Source organism: Aythya ferina, assembly GCF_964211825.1.
Source record: "Aythya ferina genome assembly, chromosome: 1".
NCBI lineage: Eukaryota > Metazoa > Chordata > Aves > Anseriformes > Anatidae > Aythya > Aythya ferina.
In genome coordinates this window covers 164,433,854-164,459,587 of record NC_140296.1, presented here as the reverse complement: position 1 = coordinate 164,459,587, position 25,734 = coordinate 164,433,854, and the positions used below count along the sequence as shown (strand labels likewise).

General features: G+C 48.4%; 1 protein-coding gene across 5 annotated transcripts in view; it reads left to right on the top strand.

Annotated features, from left to right (window-relative positions):
* Positions 1–593: 593 nt before the first annotated feature.
* ZC3H7B (zinc finger CCCH-type containing 7B) overlaps positions 594–25,734 on the top strand; it is a 42,631-nt gene continuing 17,490 nt past the window's right edge. The window contains exons 1-16 of one of the 5 annotated variants that reach the window (XM_084523750.1): positions 594–798; positions 6,528–6,588; positions 8,182–8,215; positions 8,590–8,787; positions 9,643–9,801; positions 12,823–12,903; positions 14,309–14,368; positions 15,799–15,841; positions 19,541–19,800; positions 20,129–20,477; positions 20,986–21,041; positions 21,903–22,065; positions 22,152–22,313; positions 23,064–23,269; positions 24,008–24,108; positions 24,844–25,025. In XM_084523750.1, the coding sequence (XP_084379876.1) occupies positions 6,536–6,588; positions 8,182–8,215; positions 8,590–8,787; positions 9,643–9,801; positions 12,823–12,903; positions 14,309–14,368; positions 15,799–15,841; positions 19,541–19,800; positions 20,129–20,477; positions 20,986–21,041; positions 21,903–22,065; positions 22,152–22,313; positions 23,064–23,269; positions 24,008–24,108; positions 24,844–25,025 (2,107 nt within the window). In that variant the 5' untranslated portion in view covers positions 594–798; positions 6,528–6,535. Of the gene's footprint in view, positions 799–6,527; positions 6,589–8,181; positions 8,216–8,589; positions 8,788–9,642; positions 9,802–12,822; positions 12,904–14,308; positions 14,369–15,798; positions 15,842–19,540; positions 19,801–20,128; positions 20,478–20,982; positions 21,093–21,902; positions 22,066–22,151; positions 22,314–23,063; positions 23,270–24,007; positions 24,109–24,843; positions 25,026–25,734 lie in introns of all 5 variants that reach the window. The other 4 variants (XM_084523748.1, XM_084523749.1, XM_084523746.1 and 1 more) reach the window with 4 other exon arrangements.

Below are 25,734 nucleotides of genomic sequence, written 5' to 3'. Positions count from 1 at the left end.
ATAATAATAATATCATTTTATATATACACACAGTATCTTCCTTTCTGCACAGGAAGGTTGGTGTTTTTAGATCTTATTTACAGGGAAGCTGCTCAGCAGTATGGGATGGAATAAGCGTTTTCTGGCCAGAATAAATAATTTTTCAGAATGCGTAATTGCGATGCCCCCCCTCCCAGCAAACATATGTGTTCGAGCAAAAGGGTCGCTTCATGCATGTGATACCCCTTCCCTCCCCCCGGGGGGGGGTCTTGCAGTTTAGTTCATTGCTGCACTTCACGTGCAGACAGGCACTCTGCAGAGGCAGCTTGGCTTTCTTCTGGGGTATATTCGATATATTGCTAAAGACAACCGGAAAGGAAAAAAAAAAAATGTATTAAAATAAGATCGGAGCTTCGAACATTCCAGAGCTTTATTTTTTACTATTAGTATTTCTTTTTAAGCCCGTTTCACCTTAAAGAATCTCAAAACTGGCCGGGAGGGAAAGATGCGTGCGTGTTTGCCGTGGGAAGCGGTAGCCTCTAGGGCCCAGAGGATATGCGGGAGGCATTTTCTCTTGCTGGTGCGGCTGAGAACGAGCGGCGAGCGAGAGACCTGGAAATGAAAGTAAAGAGCTCAGGAGGCACATGGAGGGAGCTGCAGGGGCAGCCGATCCAGAAGCAGAATGCTCCCTTCTATAATTAAATAGCACTTACTATTATTATTACTTATAGTAATAATACATTAATAATACCTCTAGTAATATAATACCATTTATCAAGGAAAGTTATACATAGCGTGGGGGGGAGAACCCAAGAAGAGGTGAGTCCTTTATTATTATTATTTTGGGGGGATATTTTTTCCTTAATCCTAATGTATATGTGTGTGTGTTTATGTATGTAGAAAGGGGTGGACTTGAGAAACAAGAAAATCTCGATGTTGGTTCATTAAAAAGTGAAGGTTTCAAATACGAACTGCATAGATGAAACGTTGTGTAATAGCAATTAAAAAAAAAAAAAAAAAAAAGTGGAGAAAAATAATATTGGCGAGATTTTGAAGCTAACCCCCCCTTCTGCCAAAAATGTGGGGCTTGCAAAAAAAAAATAATTGTCAGAGATCCTAATCCCACCCCCTGGAAAAAATGTGGTAGTAGTCTAAAATTGAATAGCTAGGGAAAAAGCCCCTACGTTTATATGAAAAACTTAGGATTAGTTGTGTTTGTGGTTTGTAGCTTTGAGAGCCGTGTTCGGGTCTGTATTTTGGCTGCAGCTTCCCCTTCTTGTTTGGTATAAACCCCGCGAAGGAGCAGAGGAGCCCAGCTGGAATAGCTTTTCAGATGTACCTTCCTTAGGGGCTTGTAAAGTTTATCAAATCAGAAGGTTGTGTTTTTGTATTTTTATTTTTTAAAAATATTGATGCTTTAGACAGTTTCCGGGTAACAGGGAAGGTTATCTTTTTTATTTTATTTTTTTTATATATTTTTTTTTCTCTTCATAGAGTCGCCTCCCAGACTCCCGGCGATCCGTGATTTTTATTTAAGCGGATGGGGGGTGGGGAAAGATGAAGAGTATGTTTGGGTTTGTTTGCCGTTTTCCTGGAAACCTAGCTAGCTCCTGCCGGGGGAGACCCCTCCCGGCAGGACCTGGGGTGGGGGGGACATCATGCCGGGGTGCCGGGGCCCGGCAGAGCCGAGCGGGGCACGGGAGGCACCGCCGGCCCCTCTCCGCCCCGGCCGGCCAAGGTGGCGCTTCCGCCCGCGGTGGCCGCTAGGCGAGGCCGGGGATCGGCGGCCTAGTGCTGGGGATGGGGGGGGAGGAGAGCAGGGGCTGTCGCTTTGCCCGTGTGTGAGCCAGCTCCCGCACTGAATTTTTAAAATGAGGCAGGGGAGGGCGAGCTGGGTGGGCAGGAGACCCCGGAGCAAGTGGGCAAGGGATGGCAATGTCACCCTGCTGTCCCAGCTGGGGGCAGGAGGAAGGTGACCTGCAGTAAATGGGGTGTTAGTGTGAGGCTGGAGGAAGACGAAAAGGGGATGAGGAGGGCCAGAATGATCTCCTGAGGCTTTGCCTGCCCTCCAAGGGATATGTTGGATGGCTGCTGTTATTTTCTTTTGGGGCTGGGGTGTCATCGCAGACTTGCCCCACATTCACTGGGACCAGGGGATGAGGGGATGGGGTTGTTAGACCTGGTGGGTCTGGGGACTCCAAAAGTTGGTGGCTGTAAGAAGCGTTCAAACCCAGGGATTGTCCCCAGGAGTGGGCAGGAGACCTTGTTTGCGGTGGTCTGCAGGGCTTGACCTGTTTTGCTGCACCACTGAGGTGGCCAGTCTGCAGCCAAAGGCTCCCTGTTTGCAGGTTAGCAAATTGTGGAGCCTTCTGCAGGGAGGAGAGAGCACAGAGCCTGGGGCTGAGCTCCTGTCTCGGCTTTACAACCTGTCAGTTGCATCTCAGTGTGCTTGTTTCTGGCTGAAATGTTATGGTCGAAGCCTGGAAGTCAGACAAGTGTGAACTCATTGCCATCCCAGAAATGCATTATGAAAAACTTTGCCCACATTCAGCTCTGGCAGGGTCCCTGATAAGGTAAATTAAAGTATTCCTGTTCATCTTGTGTTGTCTGGTAGAGTGAATCTACCCGGTTTGTGATTGAGTCACCCTGTTTACTGGCTCATGCTTCCTTTTGAAGGCAAGAAAACCGTTTTGCCGATCTGCAATATTTTATTTCTGTCTGGCAAATAGTTTGTAACTCATTGACAAAACATGAATAAAGTCCTCTCTAGATGCTGGACCAGAGAGGATAAACATCTCTGGACTGAAACGATAAGAGCTTTGTGGTGGGGATATAAATATCCTGGATTCGAATCCTGCTAGCGATTTGAGCAGACAAGTCTGGACAGACAGATTTAGGGGGAAACAAAGACATTTAGGCACATTGCTTGATGAAATGTTTTCCACTGTGTTTCTAAAAATATTTACAAGACCGAGAAAAAAAAAGCTAAGCAAGCTCTGTGCTTAAAATTAGTTATGCATCAACCACGATGTGGTTGCAGCAGAACCAAAATGTTGCACGTGTTGGTGGCTGACTGCGTGTTGGGTTTGCGGGTGTAACGGGTGTGTGGCTTGGTCCAAAGCTAGAATGAAACACGATGAAGAGCCTGGAGTGACAAGGGGAGACAGAAGTGACCGAGTTTGCCTGGAAAGCGGCAGGGGAGGTGTGAAGAGCAAAAGGGGCACGAGGAATCTGAGTGGTAGCCTCCAGGGGCAGTGGGGCAGGCATAACAGAGGAGGAGAACACATGGAAGAAGGTGCTGGTGTGAAGCCGGATCGAACGGGAAGGGGGGTTGTTTCCAAGAAGTATAAAATAGGCTGTTAGGGCAGCAACATGTGGTGTGCATTTTGAGGGTGTTGCCACGAGAAGATGAGTCTTATGTGTAAAGTCGTGACAGAAGTGTGAAGGTGGGGTGGAGAGCTAGCAGAGGAGGCTGGTCACCCACTTGGAAGGAGAGGGGAATGTGGGGCAGCCCCAGGGTGCAGCGGTGTGGAGGGGAGGTCAGGCCTGCGGTTTGTGTCTAAAGGAAGCAGTGTGGGGTCTTGTGTTGGGGAGCACTTGCTGTGGAAGATGAGACTGGGGCTGCAGAGAGGAAACAGCATGCAAAGCCCAGAGTTTTTTTTTTTACAAGGGTTTTGTAGCAAGGATCAAAACTGTAGCTGGGTATTGTGGGATTTGAAGATGATCAAGCCATCTAAATGAAGCGAGGATGGAGATGGGCACGTTGGATGTGGTGGCAGTGGTGGTGAGGAGAGACAAAACAGAAGGGGAGCTGCAGGATGCAAGAGGAGTTGGATAACTGTAGGAAGGAGATGTTTTGGAGCCCTTCCCTGTAGTCCTTTGGCTCCACTCCAGCTTCTGGTCAGTAATAATTTGAATGCCATTCCCTGCGGGCAAGCAGCAGCAAACAGCTTGGGTTATAACACGTGCCCACATCCTGTTGTGGAGGGTGTTTAGCAGTGGGATCAGAGTAGCCATGAGAACACGTACGGGTCTTCTCTTCCTCGCTCCTTGCAGTAGTATTTTAAGAAAAGAGCTGAGCTCGGTAGCAGTGGTTGAAGCAGGCTGTGCATATCAGAAGTTTTTCAAGGTGATGCATCCGTTGTGTGGATAAACACAATGGTGAAGGTGTGCCACAGCGTTTCTGGAGTGCAGCCACTGACTTTGTGAGGAACAGCCAGTGTTCAACGGCTCTCCCCGCAGTCGCCAATAATCTCCCTTTCCATCAGACCCGTGGGGCACCACTTCGCTTCTGTTCCTTTTGTTCCCTCCAGCCTGGCTCCTGTCAGGGACCGGCGAGAGCAAGGCTGCTCCCCCAGGGAGGACAGGCTAGGAGCACAAAGTGATGGCAGCCACCAGCAGTGACCTCGCTAACCAGGGCACAGCCCCACCGCATCTGCACAGAGCAGGCAGAGCGTGCGCGTGGCTGGGTGAGGCCGAACGGGGCATTTAAAGCTCAGAGCATGGGCAGCTAGAAATTCTCCCTTCCTTCCTGTACTTTCCCTCATGAGCTTTTTTAAGGGTCCCTTGGCTCTTTTACTCTTCCCCTTCCGGCTCCAAATTTCTCTCTTGTCATTTCCCGTGGTGGCCTTTTCCCCATCTGCGTCTCTGATGTCCCTCACAGTTCTCTCCTATGTTCCTCTGGGGTTGCTCTGTCCTCTTCCTCGGCCTTCACTGCTGTTTGTGTGCAAATAGCTCCTTCTGCTTCTCTTCGTCTTTTCTCTCTTACTTCTGTCTTTTCAGAGTTTCATGTGAGAAGAAATGTGAAATGAAGTGACTGTGTCTTTTTCTGCCCCTCAAGCCTGTCTGCTTGTAGCTTCAGCGATAATATTAACCTCACAGTCTCCTTGTTATTCTAACTGATTGCTCATTATCCAGGTTATTTATAAATCATTGCAGGCCTTCTGGTGGTGTTGTGCTGAAGTCTACCTGCTCTTCTCCATCGCTTCTGTTAAAAACCTTTACAGAGACGCTGATTATCACTCACCTTGTCTGCTGGCATTCTGGCTTTCCTCTCCTTGCTGTGCTGCTCATCGTGTTCCACATGCAGCTGCTTAAAATCTCCTACCTGCTGTTTGGACCAGATTGCTTTCGAATTTAATGTCTGATGACTTGCAAACTGCACTGTATCTCTTTCAAGCCCTTGCTTACTGCTGCTACCTTTTCTTCCCGGTCTTTATCTCACCCTATCTTTATTTTTCTCCCCCAGCTGCCCTGCTTGGTGAAGGGCAGCTATCAGTTTTACATTTTGCATAGTGCACAGCACAATCAATAAGGGCTTGCTGAGTTGTCAGGATTGATTTTCACGTACCTTAAAGGTTCCTTCAAGCTGTTCTGGACTGGATGTGCCCTAGGTACCATAAGATACCTTAGAATGGTAAGGATGGCCTTAAGATAAAAGGAAGCCACGTGATAATGCTCTTCAAGCTGTTGCAGTGTTGAGAAATGACTTCTGTTTTTCTCCTGATCTCTTCAGAGGCAATCCCAGGCTGAGAGCATGTTGTCTTCAGCTCCATCTCAGCTCAGTGTTTCCGTGCTTGCTGGCTTTGTCCCTCAAATGCTGAACATCATTTGTAATCACAGCTGGTTGATGTCAAGGCAGGGAAATTTGTGGTCATCAGCAACTCTTTTTTTTTGGCCACAAAATGTGCCATCTCTTCTCCCCCTTTTTATTCTCTTGTGTGGCAGACCTGGGGGCAAGGTCAGGCAGGAGCTATTCCCATATTTGCCCCCAGACTGCAGGGGATGAAACTTCGGTATCTAATGATGTGCTTCAAACCCATTTGAACTGAGAAAAGGGACATTACTCCACAATGGTTCCAACATACTCCTTGCTTGTCTGCACTCTGACCTGGAGCATCTGGGGAGAGGGAAGCCTCAGTCCCAAGGAACTTTCCCAAGTCTCTGCTGCTCTTGCCAGCTGATTTTCAGCATGAAATTTCTGTTGCTGAGATCCGTTCTTGTCCTTTTGCATGTACCACAGCAAGCAATTCTGTCACCTTCCTAGCGTCCCTCTTTGCTCTGTGTTTCCAGACACCTTACAGAAATTACTTGTTTTGTATTCCATGATGTAAACCAGCTTAAGTCTGGTCTAGCAGTCAAAATTGTTTATCGTGGGAGGGCCCCTGCACAAATTCCTGATATCACTGCCGGTGCAGGGAAAAAGCTGATTGGTTTTTTTCCTCCTTTCCTAGAAGGCAGGCATGATTACAGTTGGTTCCCATTGCTTTATTTACCGGGAGTCTGAAGTTTAGAGCTCAAATTGAAGCGATTCCTCTTTGCCTGTGTATCCTGGCAATGGCATGTGAGAAAAAGCAGATACAGGGAAGTGAGCTGCTGGCTGTCCTTTGTCTGCTGTGTGGATAAATCGTGGACTTCGGTGTTCTGGGCATCTGGTCTGGAACATTTTGTTAGTGGTGAATTCAGGCACACACAAAATACTGTGCTGCTTAATTGCCAGTGAGACCTGTAATGACTCATTTTGTTGTTTTTTTCTTCTTCCTCTGCAGCAACTATAATGGAGAGACAGAAGAGAAAACAAGAAATAGAGAAAGGACTTCAGTTCATTCAGTAAGTGGACAGCTTCATTGTTTCTGTGGCTTTGGAGTTGGCTGTCGTTAGATCGCGGGCTGTAGGAACCGAGTTCTTCCTGTTCACCTTTCGCAGGGAGGAACATAGCGTTCCCACTTGGTAGGTAGGGAAAGCAGGGCAAAGGAATTGCCAGGTGCCCCACGTGCTGCCGGTAGCAGGAAGAGAAGGCCTGGGTCTTTTACAGTTGCCAGTGTGGTTGTTGCCTCCTGTCACTCTTCTCTGAATATCTGTGGCCTTCTAGAGCTTGGGGATTACTTGTGTGGTAAGTATGAGACCAAGTACTTCCTGATGAAGTACAGGACTGCTGTCCCTACAGTGGCTGAGCTAGCGAAAGCACTAAGGTCCAAGTTGCATAGTGAGTAGGGAAGCAGTGAGACAGTAATCAGGTTTTTGTTTCGTTTTGTTTTCTTACGATTTGCTTTGAGTCCTGCAGTTTCCCGTGTTACATACTTACGTCCTGTGGCATGACAATCCTATTTTTACCCCAGTCAGAGACTAAACCTGGCTGATAACACAGTCTCAGACAGGCAGTTGTGAGGTTTATTCTGATACCATTTATGTAAGTGCATAAGGTTCCCAGAAATAAAGCCGTTTAGAAATACGGGATGTTGACTGTGCCTCTGGAATGCATCTTGAACTTTGAACCAGGGCAAGTGTTGCTTATTGGCTTATTTTGATTTGAAAGAGGAGTAGTCCAACTTTATATGCAGCATGAATGTTTCTTAGAATGCCATAGCATTTCCTTTTGGTACTGATGAAATCTAAAAATGTTTAGTCTCTGACCAGTAAGGTCATGTATACAGCGCTGTATTTCAAAGGTCAGGAGGGACATAAAAGTTGCTAAGGATTTCTGTAGAGCTTAATGTTATCCATTTGAAGAGAAAAAATTATGTGTAGACCAAACCTGGATGACCTAGGTGGTCTGACTTGAGGAATGGAACCTTTTGCCTAGGTCTCAGTGCTGTTGTGGGATGGGTGTTGTCTGCACAAGCACTGCCAGTTTTGTGGCACAGCCTGGCAGTCTTGGCCAAGACAGCCAGAAGTCACTGACCTCCTGCACTTGGACCATTTTCTCCTTTCCTTCTGTTTGTGGTGTAAGCCTAAAGGCATGTGGCTGAGGTAACACAGAGCAAAGTGATTGCATTTACCACTGTGTGGCTTTTCTGTAATCACACAGAGGATTTGAGGAGTTCTTGGAGTCTGTTGCCTCTCTTAAAATAATTCTCCTATTCTCCATGACAATCTTTCATGGGACTTCCTTAAAGATGTTTTTTATAGGTGGCTGTCTGAAGGCAACATTACCAAGGATCATATATGCACAGAAAGCTGAGAATAAGATTCCCTAGTCTCAAATCTTTTGGTACCTGACCCTCTCTTGGTACCACAGTGGCCATCACTGAACATAATGCTCCATAATTGTGTTCTCTTCACCCCAGCTGCCTTTGAAGTGATAAAATGTTTGGTGACTCACTGAGATCATCAAAACAGGACTGGAAGGACAATTTCTTCACCAAACAAAAGTGTTTGCATGGATGCCTGTGTCATAAGCTTTTTTCCTCTTTTTTTTTTCAGGTCCACATTACCCTTAAGCCAAGAAGATTATGAGGTAATTAAAAGTTTGTTTCCTGATGTTAGCAAGCCTCTGGTTAATAAAATTTGTTCTATTGCACAGCTATTAGTTTACATACCAGAAGTGGAGAGCATGGGGTGGTCTGTATAAAACTTAAAGTTTCAAGGATTCTGACAAGGACAACTTTCAGGGAAAGAAGAAGGTGCTTGAGTGTTCAAGAAGGAAGGACATTTGACTGAATTATTCATATCTACCAAAAGACTGATGTTTATTAGAGGAGAGTAGGGAGGCAGGAAAGTCTTAGTGGGCAGGAAGGTTGCTAAAACATACGGAAGGAAATGGGAAATTGGGAAACTGTGCCTGTCTCTGGGTATCCGTTTCAGTCTGTTTGTTCTCTCCCTACTACCCAGGCCTTTTTGCAGAAGTTGGTGAGAAACCTGTTTGCAGAGGGCAATGATTTGTTTCGAGAGAAGGATTTCAAGCTTTCACTGGTGCAGTATGTGGAAGGGCTGAATGTGGCGGATTACGCAGCCTCTGACGAGGTGACCATCCCGAAGGAACTCCTGTGCAAGCTGCATGTCAACCGAGCTGCCTGCTACTTCGCCATGGTGAGCGCCTTCCCGGGTCACCCCCAAGAGCCAGGGTGGACATCTGGAGTGCTTTGGGTGCCATGCGATTGGAAAAGGTGTCAGGAGGGGATTCAACCCCAGCACTGGAGGAGATGGTGACACGTTGAGAACTTTGATACCTCCTCACTGTACACTGCAAGACCAGAGGAAGGCTGTGAAGGAGAGGGGGCCTGCTTTTGTTTTTTGTCAGGCTTAAGGTACTGAGAAAGCAGTTCAGGTCTGTGTTGGTGAGGAGTTCTGGAGTTCTTCACAGTCTGGAGATCAGATTGTAAAGAGCCAGTGCCTTCCCGTACTGAGTCTTCGAGTGTTGTTCTGGAAGTTTGCCTCTTCAAATCTATGAGGTACTGGAACACGGTGAGAAAGAAGGCTTTGGGTCATGGCAGAGCTTTCAGTACACATACGGAAAATGATTCTGAAATACTCAGGCTGTGTTCTCCCATCTTCCTCAGGAATGCAACAGCTTTCCTTTATGGCACAACCCCAAAGCAGGTCCATCCTGTTCATAATGAGATTTTTTCATGGGACTCAAAGTTAGCAGGCAGTCAAGTAATTAAAGACTGTCAAATGTAACATGCCCAAGGTAGAGGGGGAAGTAAGATAAGGTTGCTCAAGCAGCCTAAATTCTAGCATTCACAAACTTTGAAGTGCTTTTTGGTTTGAAGACTTAACAAAACCTTCTATTACTGAAGTTTTTCTGTTTGCATGTGATGTAATGTCCGTATTTCCAACTGCCTTTTACATGCTTTTATATTTCTGCTGAGAGATACAACACTTGGATTCAGACAGAGAGGGGTTAGTTTGCTGTGCTGACTCGAGGTGGTTTCTTCCGTGCAGGGGAAGTATGAGAAGGCACTGGAAGACAGCGAGAAGGCTTTAGGTCTCGACAAGGAGAACATCCGAGCGCTCTTCCGGAAAGCCCGCTCTCTAAATGAACTTGGAAGACACAAAGAAGCATATGAGTGTAACAGCCGGTGCTTGCTGTCCCTCCCCCATGTAAGTTTTTGTCTCATACCTCTTCTCAATTTCTGTGGCTCACCACCTTGCTCTTCCATCACATAGCGTTTAGTGTGACACCTGAGGATAGAGGAAGGGGAAAGTTGTCTATTACTGGTGATGTGCTTATGCCCAGGAAGCTTCTCTCCCTCTCTCTCACTTGGAGAGGATGTCTGAATTCATAAATTTCTTCAGTCCAAGTCACCATCTACACAATGCCAGCCAGAGACACTGGTCAGTTCCAGCAGGTTAGCTGGCCTATCTGTGAGGAGCAAGAACTTGCCCTAGCAGAATAGGATCTAGGGCCATAAGGTTGTTTTAAACATCTGGTTTTATATGCCTGATGAGAATACTATGAGAATGGCACAAATAGGAACTGGAGCCCTGTAAGGAAAACATGTATTCTTTTCCTGTTTGGAATAAAAATGTCTGACGTTTTAGTTAATAATTGCTAAGGCAAGCTGACAAAGGTGGTTTTTTTTTTTTCATTATTTCTTGAGAGACATGTGAAGGAGTCCTAGATTATTATTGGTATGTTCACAGGTGTGTAATTTTTTTTTGCCTTCAGAGGGGACTATCTCCATGTATTAGGCCCTAGATATTTTCCTAATAATGGTTTTATTGAGCCTTCTTTTAGGCCAGATAATTGAACAGATAAATAGACTGTGATTAGATACTACTGGGTACTGGTTGTCTTTGCTAAATTTGATTCTGATTCATCATAGTAATGCTATTACAAGAAAAATGCAATTGTTTCAGCAGAAGTTAATTTTTCCTTTTTATTAGAATTACAGAAGCAATCTTTGAAAGCAAAGCCACGTTAGCAGTTAGTTGCTCCTTTTGTATTCATGGTTTCCTTGACTTGGCAGAACAAGGTGACCAAAACCACTGGAGGTATTCTGTTAGTTCTTAAATAGTTTTATAAACAAAGGCATCTCATAGATCTGTTCATGTAAAGCTCCATGTGGCTATATCTCACAATGCAATTGAGCCACTTCAGTGTATGGTTAAAACACTACGGTCATGGTGGTCTACAAACATTTTATCAAACTTTTCTGGGTCAGGATAACTCAACCTTATGAATTCTATATCAAAACATCTGCATTCCTGGCTCTAAACAGTTCAGTCTTGTAAATTAAAGTACCCCATTGCCTTATTGCCTGTTTGACAGATATCACACACCTTCTCTGCATCAAAGGCAAGTCATGCTATCCATCATCTCCGTTCTCCTGCCATTACACCAGTTGCTAGGCCTCTGGAGCAACCAGGTGCTTCCAGCTTGCGTTGCTGTAACAGTTGGGAACTTTGTTGTGGTCAAAGCAGAGGAAGTATTAAAGCTTGCAGTGATGAAGGCACTGCCACGCAGTTGACTCATTGTCTAGCAGAGTTAACCGGGTGCAGATATTCAGCACTGATCGTTTGCAGAGGTTCCCAGCATGGTGAGGCTGATACTCCTCTGTGGTCTGCTTTTTGTGTGGCACAAAGGGAGGCAGCAGCATGTTTTTATTTATGTTTTATTTTTTTAGGATGTTGGAGGAGAGCATTTTGCATGCCCTTGTTGAGCATCCCCTTGTTTAGGAGGGAGGTAGGAAGCGCCTGATGGTGGTATTTGGCTGAGAAGGCTAAAGAAAGATCTAGAAGATGACAAAGAGAAAGTAAGCCCTCAGGCTTTCTTGACAAAAAGGACCACAATTAACTACATGCTGCTGGGAGGTGGAGGTAGTCCAGAGAAAAACACATTCTTGATCTTAGCCAAGCATCAGAGAGAACACGTCAGAGTGACGATGGAATGTGGAGTTGGGTAGGGTGAACCTGGTAGGTATCAGCGTCAGATCAATGAAAAGCGATTATGCTGGAGGTCTTCCTGGTGAATTTTCCACATGGAGCAGACTTCAGAAAACACCTGAGAGAGTGCTTGGAAAGGCAGAAGAACCAGAGGCAAACAGAGAACTGAAAACGTGGTTGGGGTCCTGTGTTAATAAAGACAGAGCGATGGCAGTGTCAGAAAGATCGGAGAGTTGGAAGAAAGTGAGGAGGGACAAGCAACCATAAGATTTGACCAGGAGTAGGTTTCTGGAGTGTATGGGAACAGTTTCAGGAGAGGAAGGTACATACTGAAGAGATGTAAGATGGAGAGAGAAGAGAACATGGGCAGACTAGATTTTTTCTTCACTGAGTTCAAAGACCTGATCAATGTTGAGGATGTAGGGGAGCAAGTACAATCAAAATGTAGCACTCCAAATTGAAGGGAAAAGTTGCTGAGACTGGGGGATGGAAGACCCAGAGGCTAGTGAGGGGCTGAAAGAGAAAGGATGAATCTTCAGAGAGAAGGAAGCTGGAAAAAGAAAAAAACAGAATTACATAGTAAGTAGAGAGGGGGGGTGGTTAATGGCATGCAGGGCGGGAAGCAGAAGGATCTCTTGGCTAAGCTGAGGCTGTTTAACCAGAGGTGGAGTTGGTGAAAGGGCCTGGTAGCTACTAAGTTGGAAACTGAGACTTGCTTTCAGCTGTACAAACAAACCAACCAGGCTAGTAAATATTGTCTGCGTATCAGAACTGTTTGTTAGCTCTGTGGCTGGCAGAAAGGGAAGGCACGCAGCCTGTGCGTGCAGGAAGGCCTGCAGGCTCCTTCTTCCCAGCCATGGGGACCTTGCGGAAGCTGGAGCAGCCCCCAGCCACCTGTGGCAGCCCCCTCAGCCGTATTGTCGATGGCAGTCAGGAACCCTGCCTTCAGAGAGCGGGTGCTTTCCTGCAAGCAGATAACTGCTTCCCATTTTCAGCAGCATCAAAAGAGCGTGAGGTAAGGTCCTGGTGCAACCCCAGTGTCTCAGCAGGAGCAAGAACACTCTGGTCCGCGTGGGCTCTCTCCTAGGGCCGCTCTGGCAATTGTCCACCTCCTGCTGTCTCCGAGTGAGGCTTCTTGGCACAGCCCCGTGTGAAGCGCTGCATTCCTGTTTGGTTTGTTTTGTCTGCCACAAAGACACTGAACTGAAAGTGTCCTTGCAATGCTTCTGTCCCCAGGATGAGAGTGTCACGCAGCTGGGACAGGAGCTTGCCCAGAAGCTGGGACTGAGGGTTCGGAAAGCGTACAAAAGGCCTCAGGTATGACTTTTTTGTTTCGTTTTGTTTTCCTAGAGAACGTCCTTCGACTCTTTCAGGTTTACTTCTGCAGAAGTGGTAGGTGCTGCTCTGCAGCTGTAGGCACACACAGACTGCCCTGCAGTCCCTCCAGCGAGCCGCTGGCTACCCTGTTTGCCCTGACCCTCTGACTCACCTTCGCCTTAATCCATTTCTAACCCCACTGCTGCCCTGGGTCTACTGCTGGGATATTTCCCGTGCCTCCAGCTAATCCACCTGGTGCCACAGGAGAAGCTTCTGATGTATTTGGGAGCTTGTGCCTCCATGAGGAGGGGAACATGTGGCCTGATCCCAAAGGAGATTTTGCCTCACAGTCCTTTCCTTCTTAGGGGAACATGGCAGGTGCACAGCTGGGCAGATGCTAGGTAAGAAGGCAGCCAAAAGCAAGCCGTGGGTCCAGTTAATTGACCCCAGTGGCTGTATCCATAACCTGTCTCTAAAAGAAAGTGCTGCAGTAACTGGCGTGCTCTGTTGGTATGGAAATCTATACTCCGGGATGGAGCTAGAGGGCGTTAAGCCACTGCTGGCCCTCGTGGATAAACCTGCCTCGCTCGTGTAAAATCCCAGGGTGCGTTTTCAGGAGTAAGCAGCATCAGCCAGTGTTCACTGCGTGTTCACTGAACGACTGACAGCGCCTCTCTGAGCCAGCTCTGCCCAGCTGCAGCCTCAGCCCCGTGCACAGTGGTGTGTGGAGCACCGCCAGGGGAGCACCTTTGCAGTATTTGGTGATGTGATCCCTGGGCATCCAGTCTGTCTGCAGAGAGCTTTTTGGGAAAATGTTGCTCAGGCATCATATTCCTCTCCGCAACAAGCCTCACGTGTGATAGGCCCCCCCCAAAAGCCCTTGATGTTGTAGCAACTCTCAGCACTCTGAGACAGTTCTGTCTCAAAGGAAGGGAAGTTTTACTCAGATTTTTTTTCTTCTTTTTTTTTTTTTTGTAGAAAAGTTAGAAAAAAAAAATCAGAAAATCCAAAATGATTTTACTACTTGAAATTTGTTGATTGGTATTTTGGTAATGCCTTGCTATCTCTTGTGTTGACTTCCAGCTTTCATTCCAGTGTTGTAAAGCCCTCCCAGAGCAGTAATGTTTTAAAGAAAAGGCAAAAACTTCTGTTACTTAGGAACCATTTTCACTTCTTGATTGTGCATTGGGTTGTTGGGTGTTCTGCACTAAGGTGTCCATGATAAATACCTGGCACTGCCAGCGTTCAGAAAACTGTACCCTCGTACACAGAGGTATGCCTTTTGGGGTACCTTTTATTTATGGACAGTGCCTGAAAGGAAAACTGTATTGTACCCAGCTTTACCTACCTTCTTTATAAGCATTCATGAGTTGCCTTTGTTCTAAGACATCTCTCTTCCTTGCAGCAGGAATTGGAAACGTTCTCTCTACTCAGTAATGGCACATCAATCAATTTGTCAAATCAGGTATAGTTTGCACCCTGTGGTTGTTACTGTTCGTGGATTGCAACTGGAATGCTTATGAGCTTTATTTACATGCACAATTATAGCTGTCTCCTAGGATTTAAATGTTCTAATTAGCGTGTTCCCCTTTTAAGAAATATTGTCAAGGAAATTCATTTCTTTGAAAATATTTCTGGTGAAAGCACTTTTGCTATCAACAGACCACTGAAGGTGATTGCTTTTTGTGGTTACTGTGAATGTTTGTTTTCCTGTGCATTTTAAAGATGTTTCAGTTTTCAAGTTTTTACGTGGTTAGGACAACAGTAAGTGAAAATCAGAAAATGCAACTGCTGAAACAACATAAGAAATTAAATCATGCAATGTAGTTTCGTTGTCCAGAATTGAGCAAGGTACATACACGGTTTACGTATTCTTTGTGTTGTTCTTTGAACTGGAAGGTCCATCTCAGGCAGGGCTCTGTACAAATAATAAAGCAAAACATCTGAAATTGCCAATTTCTGTGTGCCACCACTGGCTACCAAGGGGAAGAAAAAAGAAAAAAAGCCCTGATGCTTTTACAGGCTGTTTGGTACTTCACACAACTCCTTAAAGCAAGCAAACCGTAAAACCATGAAAATTGACATTTGGTGTGGCAAGAGGGGTTACGAAAGAATCAGTTTACCTGCCACTGCTCAGTGACTTGCCTTCACATCTTTCTAGGGGGGCAAGTCAGCTGTCTTTTATAGTGGTACCTAGTTTTTGATTTGAAAATCTTCCATTTTGCAAGAAATTATAGTACTGCAAACAGTAGAAGTTGCAAAAACTGTTGCAGTAGATGCAGTATCTCCAATGTAATGCTCTCCTAGTACCTTTATAAGTTTAAGCTGAGAGCGCACATACTTGCCTCTGTTTATGTTTCTGTAAAATATGGGCTTTTTTTATTCCTTGCCTGAAGCTCCAAGTCAGCAGTTGTCTTGGCGGAAACCTTTTCCTGTTTTGAGTTTGCTGTAAAAGTTTGCGGTTATTAGATTGCAAAATATGTGAACTCCGAAAAGGAATGTTGTGTAAGATCGGGCTAATCAGATCTCGCGCTGCACGGGGCTGACCGACTGGTTTGTCCTGAGACGTGGGACACGGCATTCTCATCCACACAGGAAAAAGCCCTGTCTGTGTACAGATTCGCTCACATGGTTGGGCGTTATGCAGAGCTGGTACCCTCTGCAGAAACAGGATTAGTCCACTGCTGAAGGTGAAAATGAAGAGGCTCTTTGGATGAATGGCCTCTTAAAGTTCAGTGGTTTTACTGCTCTGGCACTGAAAGAGGCAATAAAGGAAAAGAAAGGGCCACATACACTTAGGAGTAGTAAAGGGTCTCATCTGTGAAGTGTGAATATCTTTTTAGAGATGAATTTGTGGTGATAATTTCTCTCCTCTTTCCTATGCCCTCTTCACAGACCACTTCCAATGGTTTGGGTTCGATTGATGACATTGACACAGGTAAAGACATTTCTCTTCTCTGATTTTTGTGTTGTCAGTAAGGTATCTGACCAGGCTGGTGGGCCTTAGAGGTTCATCATCTTCATTTGTGGCTCTTCTGCGTACTTTGATGACTAGGAGGAGGAAAAGATGGTGGGAAGCAGGAGCGTGTGAGATTATTACCTTAACTGGTTTCTCCTTGCACCTTGAGATTTGCAGTCAGCTACTGAGGCACTGGCTGAGGGGAAAATGAGGCAGAGCAGGTGCTTACCTGCTAGTACCTCCTACAGAAAAGCTTTTTGTCCGGGCCCAGTGAGGGACATCTCTGGGAATTAAAAGGATCTGCTGAGGTTCACAACCTCCTCCAGTTGTGCTTTCTTAAAGTTGGGCTTGGCAAAGCTGCTGAAATTCTTCTGTAAGCTCCCAGACAAAACAGCCTAGATAAAGTGAAGTTAAGGTTGTAGGCAACTGTCTGTGCCTTGAGCACGTGTGGTCCTCCAGGCCACTGAGATGGAGGAGTTGAAAACAAAAGGAGCTGGGAGGGCCCCAGGAGAGCCTCGCTCTGTGTTAGGCACCTGGGAGGAGCAGAGTGAGGGCCACAGGGTTGCTTTTCTCATGCTGGGAATCAAGTGACCTTAACTCTGCCCCTGTGGAAAGGCTAGCTGGGTGCTTTGCCCTCCGTCGTGTGCTGGAGCATTGAAGTCGTGCCTCTGAGTGTGTCAGTCTCTGCTCCTTCAAAAGGTAGCTGCAGTGCTGAGCGTGATGGCTTGCTGCTGCAGTTGGCCATTGCTCTTTTTATAGAAAGACACTAATTTCATGATCTGTGATGATAATTTGGTGTCTGCTTTGGAAAACACGTTCATTCTCCGTTGAATGCCAGTGGGATAACCGAATGCTGCATGCAATCATGAGACCCACTTCCACAAAACAAAGAGAGTTTTTCTTCTTATCTTGCTGTGCTCAGATGAACCGGACTCTGACTGCAGCGCGAAGAGCGCCTGCATCCAGGAGGCTCTTTGTCTAGTCAGGATTTGTTGTCAGAGCAGCACGCCAGCTTTGCTGCAGTTCAGGCAGAGAGAACATTTTCTGCTAGCCCTTTTCAAAGCCCCTGAAATGATAAGTTACCCCTTGCCCTGAGACTGGCACGCCGTGAGGCGAGCTCTGGGTGCCAGCTACCTTGAGCATTTCAGCTTAAAAGCTTTTTCAGTAAGGTTGTTGTGGGCTTTTGGTGGTGGTTTTTGGTTTTGTTTTGAGATGCAAACTCTTGCAGCCGCTTCCTTCATGCTTTGCTTGAAGTCATCTGATTAATTCGGCCCTGCCCCGCACAGATCATGGCTCAGACAGGGCTCAGTATGGCCTTTGGCCAGCAAACACACAGGGGGAACAACCGTTTTTTTGGGACTCGGAGCGAGAAGCGGGGCTTTTAAGGGCACTGCATTCACCTCGCTGGGCACGGTGGCTGATGGTCAGGCTCAGCAGATGGGGACATCCTGGGGAAAGCAGGATTGGGAAAGTAGAGGTAGGGGAGGAGAAAGGATAGAGGGGAAGGGGAGCGGGTGGCTGGAAGGAGGGCAAGGTTTGGGGGGCCAGGGGGAGGGGAGCAGGGTTTCTTCTGTGTGCAGGCAGTGGGATCTCTTGGTTCCCTTGTCTTCTCCTCGCCCTTCTCTTGCACTGAGCTGTGGGGCATCCCTTCTCTTTCTCTGCCTTCAGCTTTGCAGGGGTTTGGGCCTCTTAGGGCATTTGAGGACATTTCCCTGCTTCCCAGTCCAACTGGGAACGGGAGGCCTCACTCATTCCTCAGAGGTTTGTGCTTCTGGATCCCTCGAGGCCGTATCGTTGGGAACCCTTCTGCTCCCCCGTGCACGTGTCCCCGGCCCCTCCAGCGTGTCCTGAACTCCTCGTTGGCCCTCAGAGGGATCTTGACAGTACTCCAGATTTAAACATCTGAAAAAATGGGAAGGGACAAGCAGTCCCTTTGTACTGAGGGAAATCTGGCTGAGCTACCAGTGGTGAGGCCAGCACCAAGGGGAAGCTGAATGGCTGGCTGGAGGGTCCGCGACGAAGGGAGGTGAGCTGAGAGAAGCCCGTGCAAAGGGGACATGGGGTTAGGGCTGGGCCTGATCTGAGGGACGGCTTTGGAAGGATGTGTAAGGTTGTGAAGGGAAAGCGGTGTCTGTTCCTTGCTGTTTCCCTTCTTTCCCTTGCCTTCTGCCATGGCTTGGCCTCCAGCACTTTGCACAGCGACCTCGGCGGCCGTCCTGCTCCCGACAAAAATGCAGGAGGAAAGGTTGCAGGGGGCGGTGGCCGGAGATAAAGGGGCCTGTGTGTGTGTGTCAGCTCTGCTGTTGTTCTGTTCGGGACTCGGGGGGTTGCAGGAATTGCTGGTTTGCTGAGCTGGCTGTGAGGAAGGCGTCCACACGGTCCTCGGGCAGCGACGTGGCGTTACAGCCCCACGTAGAAAGGGACGGCTGAGGTCTCGTGGAGGCTGGGTGCACAGGGCTCGTACAGACAAGAAGCAGTTTCTCTCCTTGGGTGAAGATTTGCATCTCAGAAGCTTGTCTAGTCTCTTTCCATTATCAGTCCTTCTAATAAAAGCTGTTGCCTCTCCCTCCAAACTGAGCCTTGCTTACAGCCTTAGCCTGCCACAGGTACAGTGCAGCCACTGCTGTGTGGACGGAGAAAGTAGCACCTTTTTTTCTGATTTCTTTTCTTTCATTCCAGGACATCTTCACAGGGGCAGAATTAAGGTAGTTTGGGTGCTTGGTTTGAGAACTGCAAATGTAATGCTGCATTTCCTGAATTTCTAACTTTTTTTTAACCTTTAATTTTTTTGAGAATAAAATGCTCTTTTGTGAGGCATCTGTGCTTGTAACCTTAACTTCACTTAACAGAGATTTATTTTGCATGATGGGAACATCGTAGCTTTTCTGTAGCGTACCGGAAGGGTAAGGAAACCTTAGGAAAAATCCCTGCTCCTCTCATGCCCCAACCCTTGCTCACAGAAGTTTCTAAGGGGATATTTGGTGCTGAAGTGTTGAGGGGGAACACGGGGAGCATCCTCCCACCTGCAGACATCAGGAAGCACTCGAGCAGGAAATTTTCTTGGGTAAAAACAGCTGAGTGAGTCTGATGGGGTTTTTTGGGGACACGTTGTTAGCACAGCCTGGTCTGAGCCCCTCATCTCTGACTCTTCCCAGCAGGGCCATGTGTTTTTATCTTTTGCCATCCAGAATGCCTGAGGGCTTAGAGAGGGGGTGCGAGTAAGCAAGCTTTCAGCTGGGATATCGAAGCTCCAAGGAGCAGAGGAGGCAGCGATCTCTGCCAAGTGCATTAATGAGAAACATTAAAGAAAACACCAGGCGGTGGGTTATATAGAAATGGGATTACGTGCCCCTGGCCCTCAGTCCTGGCCACAGCAAATTCAGTAAGGGATCAGCCACAGGCTTTGTATTGTTCTGGTTCCTGCTTGCCAGATCTGGACAGTCGGTCTGTGCGCTGGCCTTCAGAGCATGCTTCAGCTATCAGTGAGCCACTGGAGATCGGGAACAAATATCAAAGGGCAAGAACTCTTCAGACCAGAGCCCTCCTCTGGAAACTCGATGTACTTGGTGTTTGTGATTTGATGGAGCTGTACAGTGCTGTTTTCTTCCAGGCTGTGCTCTGCTTGCCCCTTGCAAGAGGCTCTCCTGGGTGACTGGCTCTGTTTCTCCCCCGTCACAGACTGCTCTATGGACCTGCAGTGCCTCCCGGCTCCCGTGGCCACCTCCATCCCTGGGAGCGAGGGGCTGGCCCCTTTGCCCTCAGACTCGGATGCAAAGGGCCTGCCTACCTCGCTCCCTGCTGCCAGCTTGCTCCCGTCTCCGGACTGCGTGCCCCTGCCAGTGCCTGAGAGCGTGGAGGACTTCACAGATGGGGACATCATCGGGGAAGAACTGGACTCCCTCCTGGACTCCCTCGCTGAGGGGTCACCCTACCCTCTAGTAAGAGCTGCACGGGTCCCCTGCTTCTTGTTCCAAATCGGTTTTTGGAGCTGAAGGGTATGCGTGCTGCCTCTCTCCTTCTGTCAGTCTTTCGTCCTAGCTCTTCCTCTGGCAGAACTCATTCATTCCGGGCTGTGTGTGGTGCAGACGGATGGGGTGGGAAGGTCTGGGGGAAGCCTGCCGGTGTATGGGGCTGCCGGGTGTCCCTTCCGTTCAGATAATTCAGCACACACCTGGCTGGAAGCCTGTGGCTTTCTTTGCCTTCACTCGCTCCCCGCTCCTTGTTTCTAACGTGCTGCTTCTCTTCCTCTTGCCCAACTCCCCAAAGTCTCTGGTCCAGGGCACCATTCCCACCAACCTGCCGACGGAGATGCCCCAGCTGATCCCCGTGTTCCCGGGGGGAACTCCGCTGCTGCCCCCGGTCGTGACGGCCAGCATCCCCGTCTCCACCCCGCTGCCGCCTGCCTCCTTCGGCCTGGTGATGGATCCCACCAAGCAGCTCTCCTCCTCCTCCGTGCTGGACGCCTTCGAGCCCCCGCCGGGGGGAAGTGGTGGCTCCACCTTGGATTCGTTGGATTCCCTGGATCTGCTCCCCTACACAGACTCACGGCTCGATGCCCTGGACTCCTTCGGGACAAGCAGAGGGTCACTGGATGCCTTGGATTCCTTTGCCATTGGTAGGTGTGGGGTGACAGGGTTTTATTCTGTTTTACCTGGGAAAGTCTGCCAAGGCTGTTTCCTTCAGGACTGAAGAGGTCTGTTGGTGTGCAAAAAGCTGGTTCCCACCTGTCCCATGAGTGAAGGCAGGCTTCTTCTGGGACAGGTTGTCCCCTGGATTGCAGTATGTAGGCAGCACAAATATTTTGAGAAGAACAGAGGCTGACCAGTCAGCACATCAGCACTCAGATTCACCTCAGCATTGGGCTGCCTCAGCGCTGCCACCTTGGGAATGCCAGAACTCAGTGGCATACATGGGTTCAGTGTGATTTTGGGGACAAGAAGGCCTTTCCTAGAGTCTTCCCAAGACTTAGATGGGTGGTTTAAGTAAAAAGTACTAAAATGGTATGAAATAAATAAAGCAAATGGATTTCACAAGCACTTATTTGTCTTTTTGTGAGCAGAACCACTTCTGAATGTGAGACGATCGTTTTGTTGTGTGTTTTTCCCCTTTCTTTTGCCCAGAAGAAACCAGCCCTCAGGAACTGCGACACCCACCTGGCAGCCAAAAACCATCCCCCGTGGTGAGTGAGCCGCTCCCCCATGCTGATGTCCCAAGGTGCTCTGGAGCCAAGGTAGTGGTGACTTGGGTGCTGTAGGTAATTTGGGCCCCTCTTCTTAACCTGCCCCGGTCAGCGCTCTCCCCAGCCTTTTGGTGAGGCAGGTAAAGGTTTCCCCAGAGTCAGCAGGAAGACATCAATTTTATCATTCCATCATTTTTATCCAATGTGGCCACTGTATCTAGCAGCCACATAACACTGAAGGGTGGGGCAGAGTAAGCCAGGTTTGTCTTAAGACTAGTGAAGTTCTTTGCTCCTCCCTGCCCCTCTCAGGAGGCTTTTCCAGATGAAGTGTTCTGCTCCTGTCCCGTGTCTCCAGTGGTGGGGGAACGGGGTAGGGTTATCTCTGGCCAGAAAGTCTGGAACACAAATTGTTCTTCTCAAGTTCCTGTTGTCCCGCTGTCCCTGTTACGTCACTGCAGCAGAAAGTCTCTATCCTCAGTTTAATCTGCTGCCTGAAGACTGACTGATAAGCGGTTGTTTGTCCTCCCGGGTAGCAGTGGGGTTGATTTGAGAGTTGGTTGTGATGGAAGGAATGAGGGAAGGAGTGAGGGGGGCGTTTTGTTCTGTGTCTCATGATAGAAAATTGGCGTCTCCTTACCACGAGTGAAGGAGACCTGTCCTTGAAGTGAACCTACAACACTTGGTTATTTTTTTAAAAGATGCATGCAGCTTTTTTGGCAATGTCATTGCAGATTTGAATGCTTCCATGAGGGAGAAAATGAGGAAGTTTTGGGGGAGACTGGAGCGGGATGTGGGGTTGCAGAGTTTTCTTCCCCACGCGGTTGCAGAGCTCAGAAGTGATGTCCGTGTGGTTTTGTGCAGGTCAGCCTCGGCGGAGTGAGTCACCCAGCTGTGCCCAAAGTCACCGAGCACCTGCTGTCCCAGCCAGAACCAGTAATGCCCAACACAGCCCTGCTGGTGAAGAACCCCCTGGCGTCCACTCATGTCTTCAAACAAGCCTGTCACATCTGCTACCCCAAAACAGGTGATGCATTTGTTCTGCCACCTGGAGCGTTGGCTCGCGCTAGGGTTTGCCTCTCCCCTGGCTGATGGGGTTCTTCCCTGCTGCAGGGCCCAAAGCTGGTGATTACACCTATCGGGAAGGCTTGGAGCATAAATGCAAGCGAGACATCCTGCTGGGCAGGCTGAAGAACTCGGAAGACAAGACCTGGAAGAGGATCCGTCCTCGCCCAACGAAAACCAACTTTGTAGGATCGTATTACCTGTGCAAAGGTGATCTGGAGGGGATAGGGCTGCGGGTGGCTGGGAAGGGGTTGTAAGTTGTGTGCCGGGGCGGCTGGGAGAGGTCTTCTGTTGGTCTTGCTTCCTGTCTTTGGGGTCTTCCTGTCCCAACAACAGCCTGTGGGCTGTGACGCCTGGTGCAATTATAGCCAAGGCAGTTGATAAATGCTTTGCTGAGCATCTGCCTGCTGTACACATGCCTGTGTTAGCCCTGCTCCACCCAGCAGCCACACAGCAGGTCTGTGGCTCTGTCTGGGGTAAACCTCTCAAGGCCTGCTCCTTCGCTCGTACGTGCAACGTGATCAGACAGGTCCCTGAGGCAGTGTCACTGCAAAGCTCCTGCTGAGGTGGGGAGGGAGGAATAGCCAAGGTAACGGTCCCAGCTTAGTGCTGAGCTGCCAGGAGAACTTAATCTGGATTGGCTTTAAAAGGGGGTGGTTAAGTGGCAGCCTGTCCCTGGCTGAGCACTGCATTAAAGCAGGCCTCCGTAGTGAAGCAGTTTCCCCAACAGATGGCATCTACGTCAGGTTGTCACCACTTAGTGGTTTGCATTAACCTCGCTGAATGCCCTGGCGTACTCAAACCTTGGGGGGGAGATGTCTCTTCTTTTTCTTTGACTCTGTGTTTTCTTGCTTTCAGCTCCTTGTGAGGTGTGGGCAGTGGGAGGAGACGAAAGAGAGCTTAGTTTCTGACTGGGCCGCCCTCCCTGTGTGGTGGTGTGTGCTGTTTGTTGCTTTGTAGATATGCTTAACAAGCAGGACTGTAAGTACGGGGATAACTGCACCTTCGCGTACCACCAGGAAGAGATCGACGTGTGGACTGAGGAGAGGAAGGGGACCCTCAACCGCGACCTCCTCTTTGACCCGTTAGGTGGCATCAAGCAGAGCAGCCTCACCATTGCCAAGCTCCTGAAGGAACATCAGGGCATCTTCACCTTCCTCTGTGAGGTACAGGACTGAGGGGGGGGAGTGGGAGCCTTCAGCATCTCCTCCGCGTGCCTCTGCTGGGATGTTGTGCCCCAGCCAGTGCCCTGTGCCCAGAAGGACAGCGAGCGATGGATGCAGCCACGCAGGAGGAATGCGAGGTATTTCTCCTCGCTCCTCCAGCTGCATGAGGTGCACGCAGCCACAGGGGACCACCCTCCTCTTCTTCTGCCTCGAGGTGTTGTTTTGAAGTGTAATTTGGCTCCAGCTGCTTTAAAAATCACAATCCCGTAAGGAAGCAGCTTCCCGCCTGCTGCCCGTGCTGAACCACTGACTCAGCCACTTAAGGATTAGCTCCTACCCTCTTGACGCACTGCAGCAGAGAGTTCCCCAGGTTGGCAGTGTTACAAGCGAAGAGAGATGTTCTTAGCTGTGAACTGGCTTTTCTTTTTATTTTTCCCCATCGTTTCCCCCTTGTTCTTGCTCTGTTGCCCAACTGGGAAAGAATATGTGGCTCTGACCAAAATTTTTCCAACCGCAGTGGAAAATACTGTTGAGAATGAGCCAAAAATGTTGTCCTGAAGCCTTTCCAAAAGTTCACTTACTTTATTTTAAAGCCCTACCACAAAGTTTTCACCAAGCTTGTTCTAACTTTGAACATTAGAATAGGCTGGCTCAGCTTCTTCTTCTCTTTCCAAGCGAAATGGCTCTGGTTCACTTCTGTCTAAGATTTTCCCAGCATGCTAATTCTTCTCTTCTCAGATTTGCTTTGACAGCAAACCCCGTATTATCAGCAAAGGGACCAAGGACACACCAGCTGTCTGCTCCAACCTTTCTGCCAAACACAGTTTCCATGACAACAAGTGAGTGAATGTTGGTTGTGCTGATAGGAGCAGTCTCTCACACGTCCAGCCAGTTTAACTCCAAGCTCCTGGTCTCTCTCTTTCCCTCTCTCTCTCTTTCTCCCTCTCTCTCTCCCTCTCCCTCTCTCTTTTCCTCTCTCCCTCCCGTGGGTTCCAATCATAGGGTAGCTTAAAGACACGATCAGTAGTGCTGTATGCTTCTCTCTGCGTGTTTGCTTCTGGTGCTGAGGGATTTCAGGCATAAGCAAAGCCCTTTTGGAATCACCTTAAGTTTTCCATTGACTTAATTTGCCTTTGAGTTTGGCCTTTATGTAAAGGTCAATCCAAAGATCCTTTAGCTCGGGATCCTGCCTCTGACTGGCTGATAATGAATGTTTAGGAAAACAAGTGTAAGAAACATGTCAAGTACACGGTAATACAACCCCTTCTGGCTCTTGGCAGCCTGAGACTTAGAGACTTGCTGAGCCAGAGGAGTTGTTGTATTTGCTGCATGTTTTAAAATGTGTCTGACCTCTGATCTTGAGCAGGGCATCATCCATGGGCTGAAAAGACTGCAAACACCTACCTAGAGTTTATACAGAGTGGGAGGACGGGTGGTTGGTTTTCCCAGTGGGAGTTTGCCTCTCTCAGAGCTGATCATCTGCCTTCCCAGTCAATTGTATGAAAATCAGACATAAAGAGGAGGGCTGAAGATTTGGTCCTCCGGTGATTAAAATGTCCCTGGCCTGGCTGCAGGTGTCTGGTCCACATCGTGCGTTCCACCTCCCTGAAGTACTCCAAGATCCGCCAGTTCCAGGAGCACTTTCAGTTTGACGTGTGCCGACACGAGGTGCGCTACGGCTGCCTGCGCGAGGACAGCTGCCACTTCGCTCACAGTTTCATCGAGCTCAAGGTCTGGCTGCTGCAGCAATATTCAGGTGAGCGTGGCTGGCAATGCATGCACCCGAGTTTCCTCCAGCACATGCCTGGGGCCAGCTGGGAGGGAGAGGGGGTGATCTGGGAGAGCTGAGAAGTTGTTGCTCACTTGATCTCTCTCCTCGGAGACACAGAAAATAGCACCAAGGTGTTCTGTGAGGTGATTTGGGTCTTGTCCCTTTACAGGTGCTACTGTAAATTGCAGACCAGGAAGCTTTTCCTTTGGGAGCAGCTGCATAAGCTGAAATAATTGTTAGGTAGGGCTGAATCCCCGGACGTGTTTTGATGCTTAAATCCTGTGGAAGACCCTAAATAGCAATTGGGTCCCTGAATGAACAGCTGATGCAGTGAGAATAGCAGCACACACAGGTGACAAAGCAGTTATAAAAAGAAAGACCGTGTGTCTTCATTTTCTCTGAACAAATTCAGCAACAGTGGGAAATGACAAGATACTTGGTGTTTTCCAAAAAGGCTTTGATGGCGTGCCGCTGAAGAGGCTATTACAGGAATTACATTCGGGTCACTCATACAACAACACTGCCACATCTGGCCTTGCACTCCTTTCTCCCTCTGACAGCACTGGTTTGTCTTGCTGCTCTCCTGTTAACTGCATGGATGGTGGTCCCCCCAAAACGTTGCCAGGATGGTTTTTCACCATGGGGTCTTGTTTAGCGCAGGACCCAGCCTGGTTAATGAGAGTACTTCAGAGAG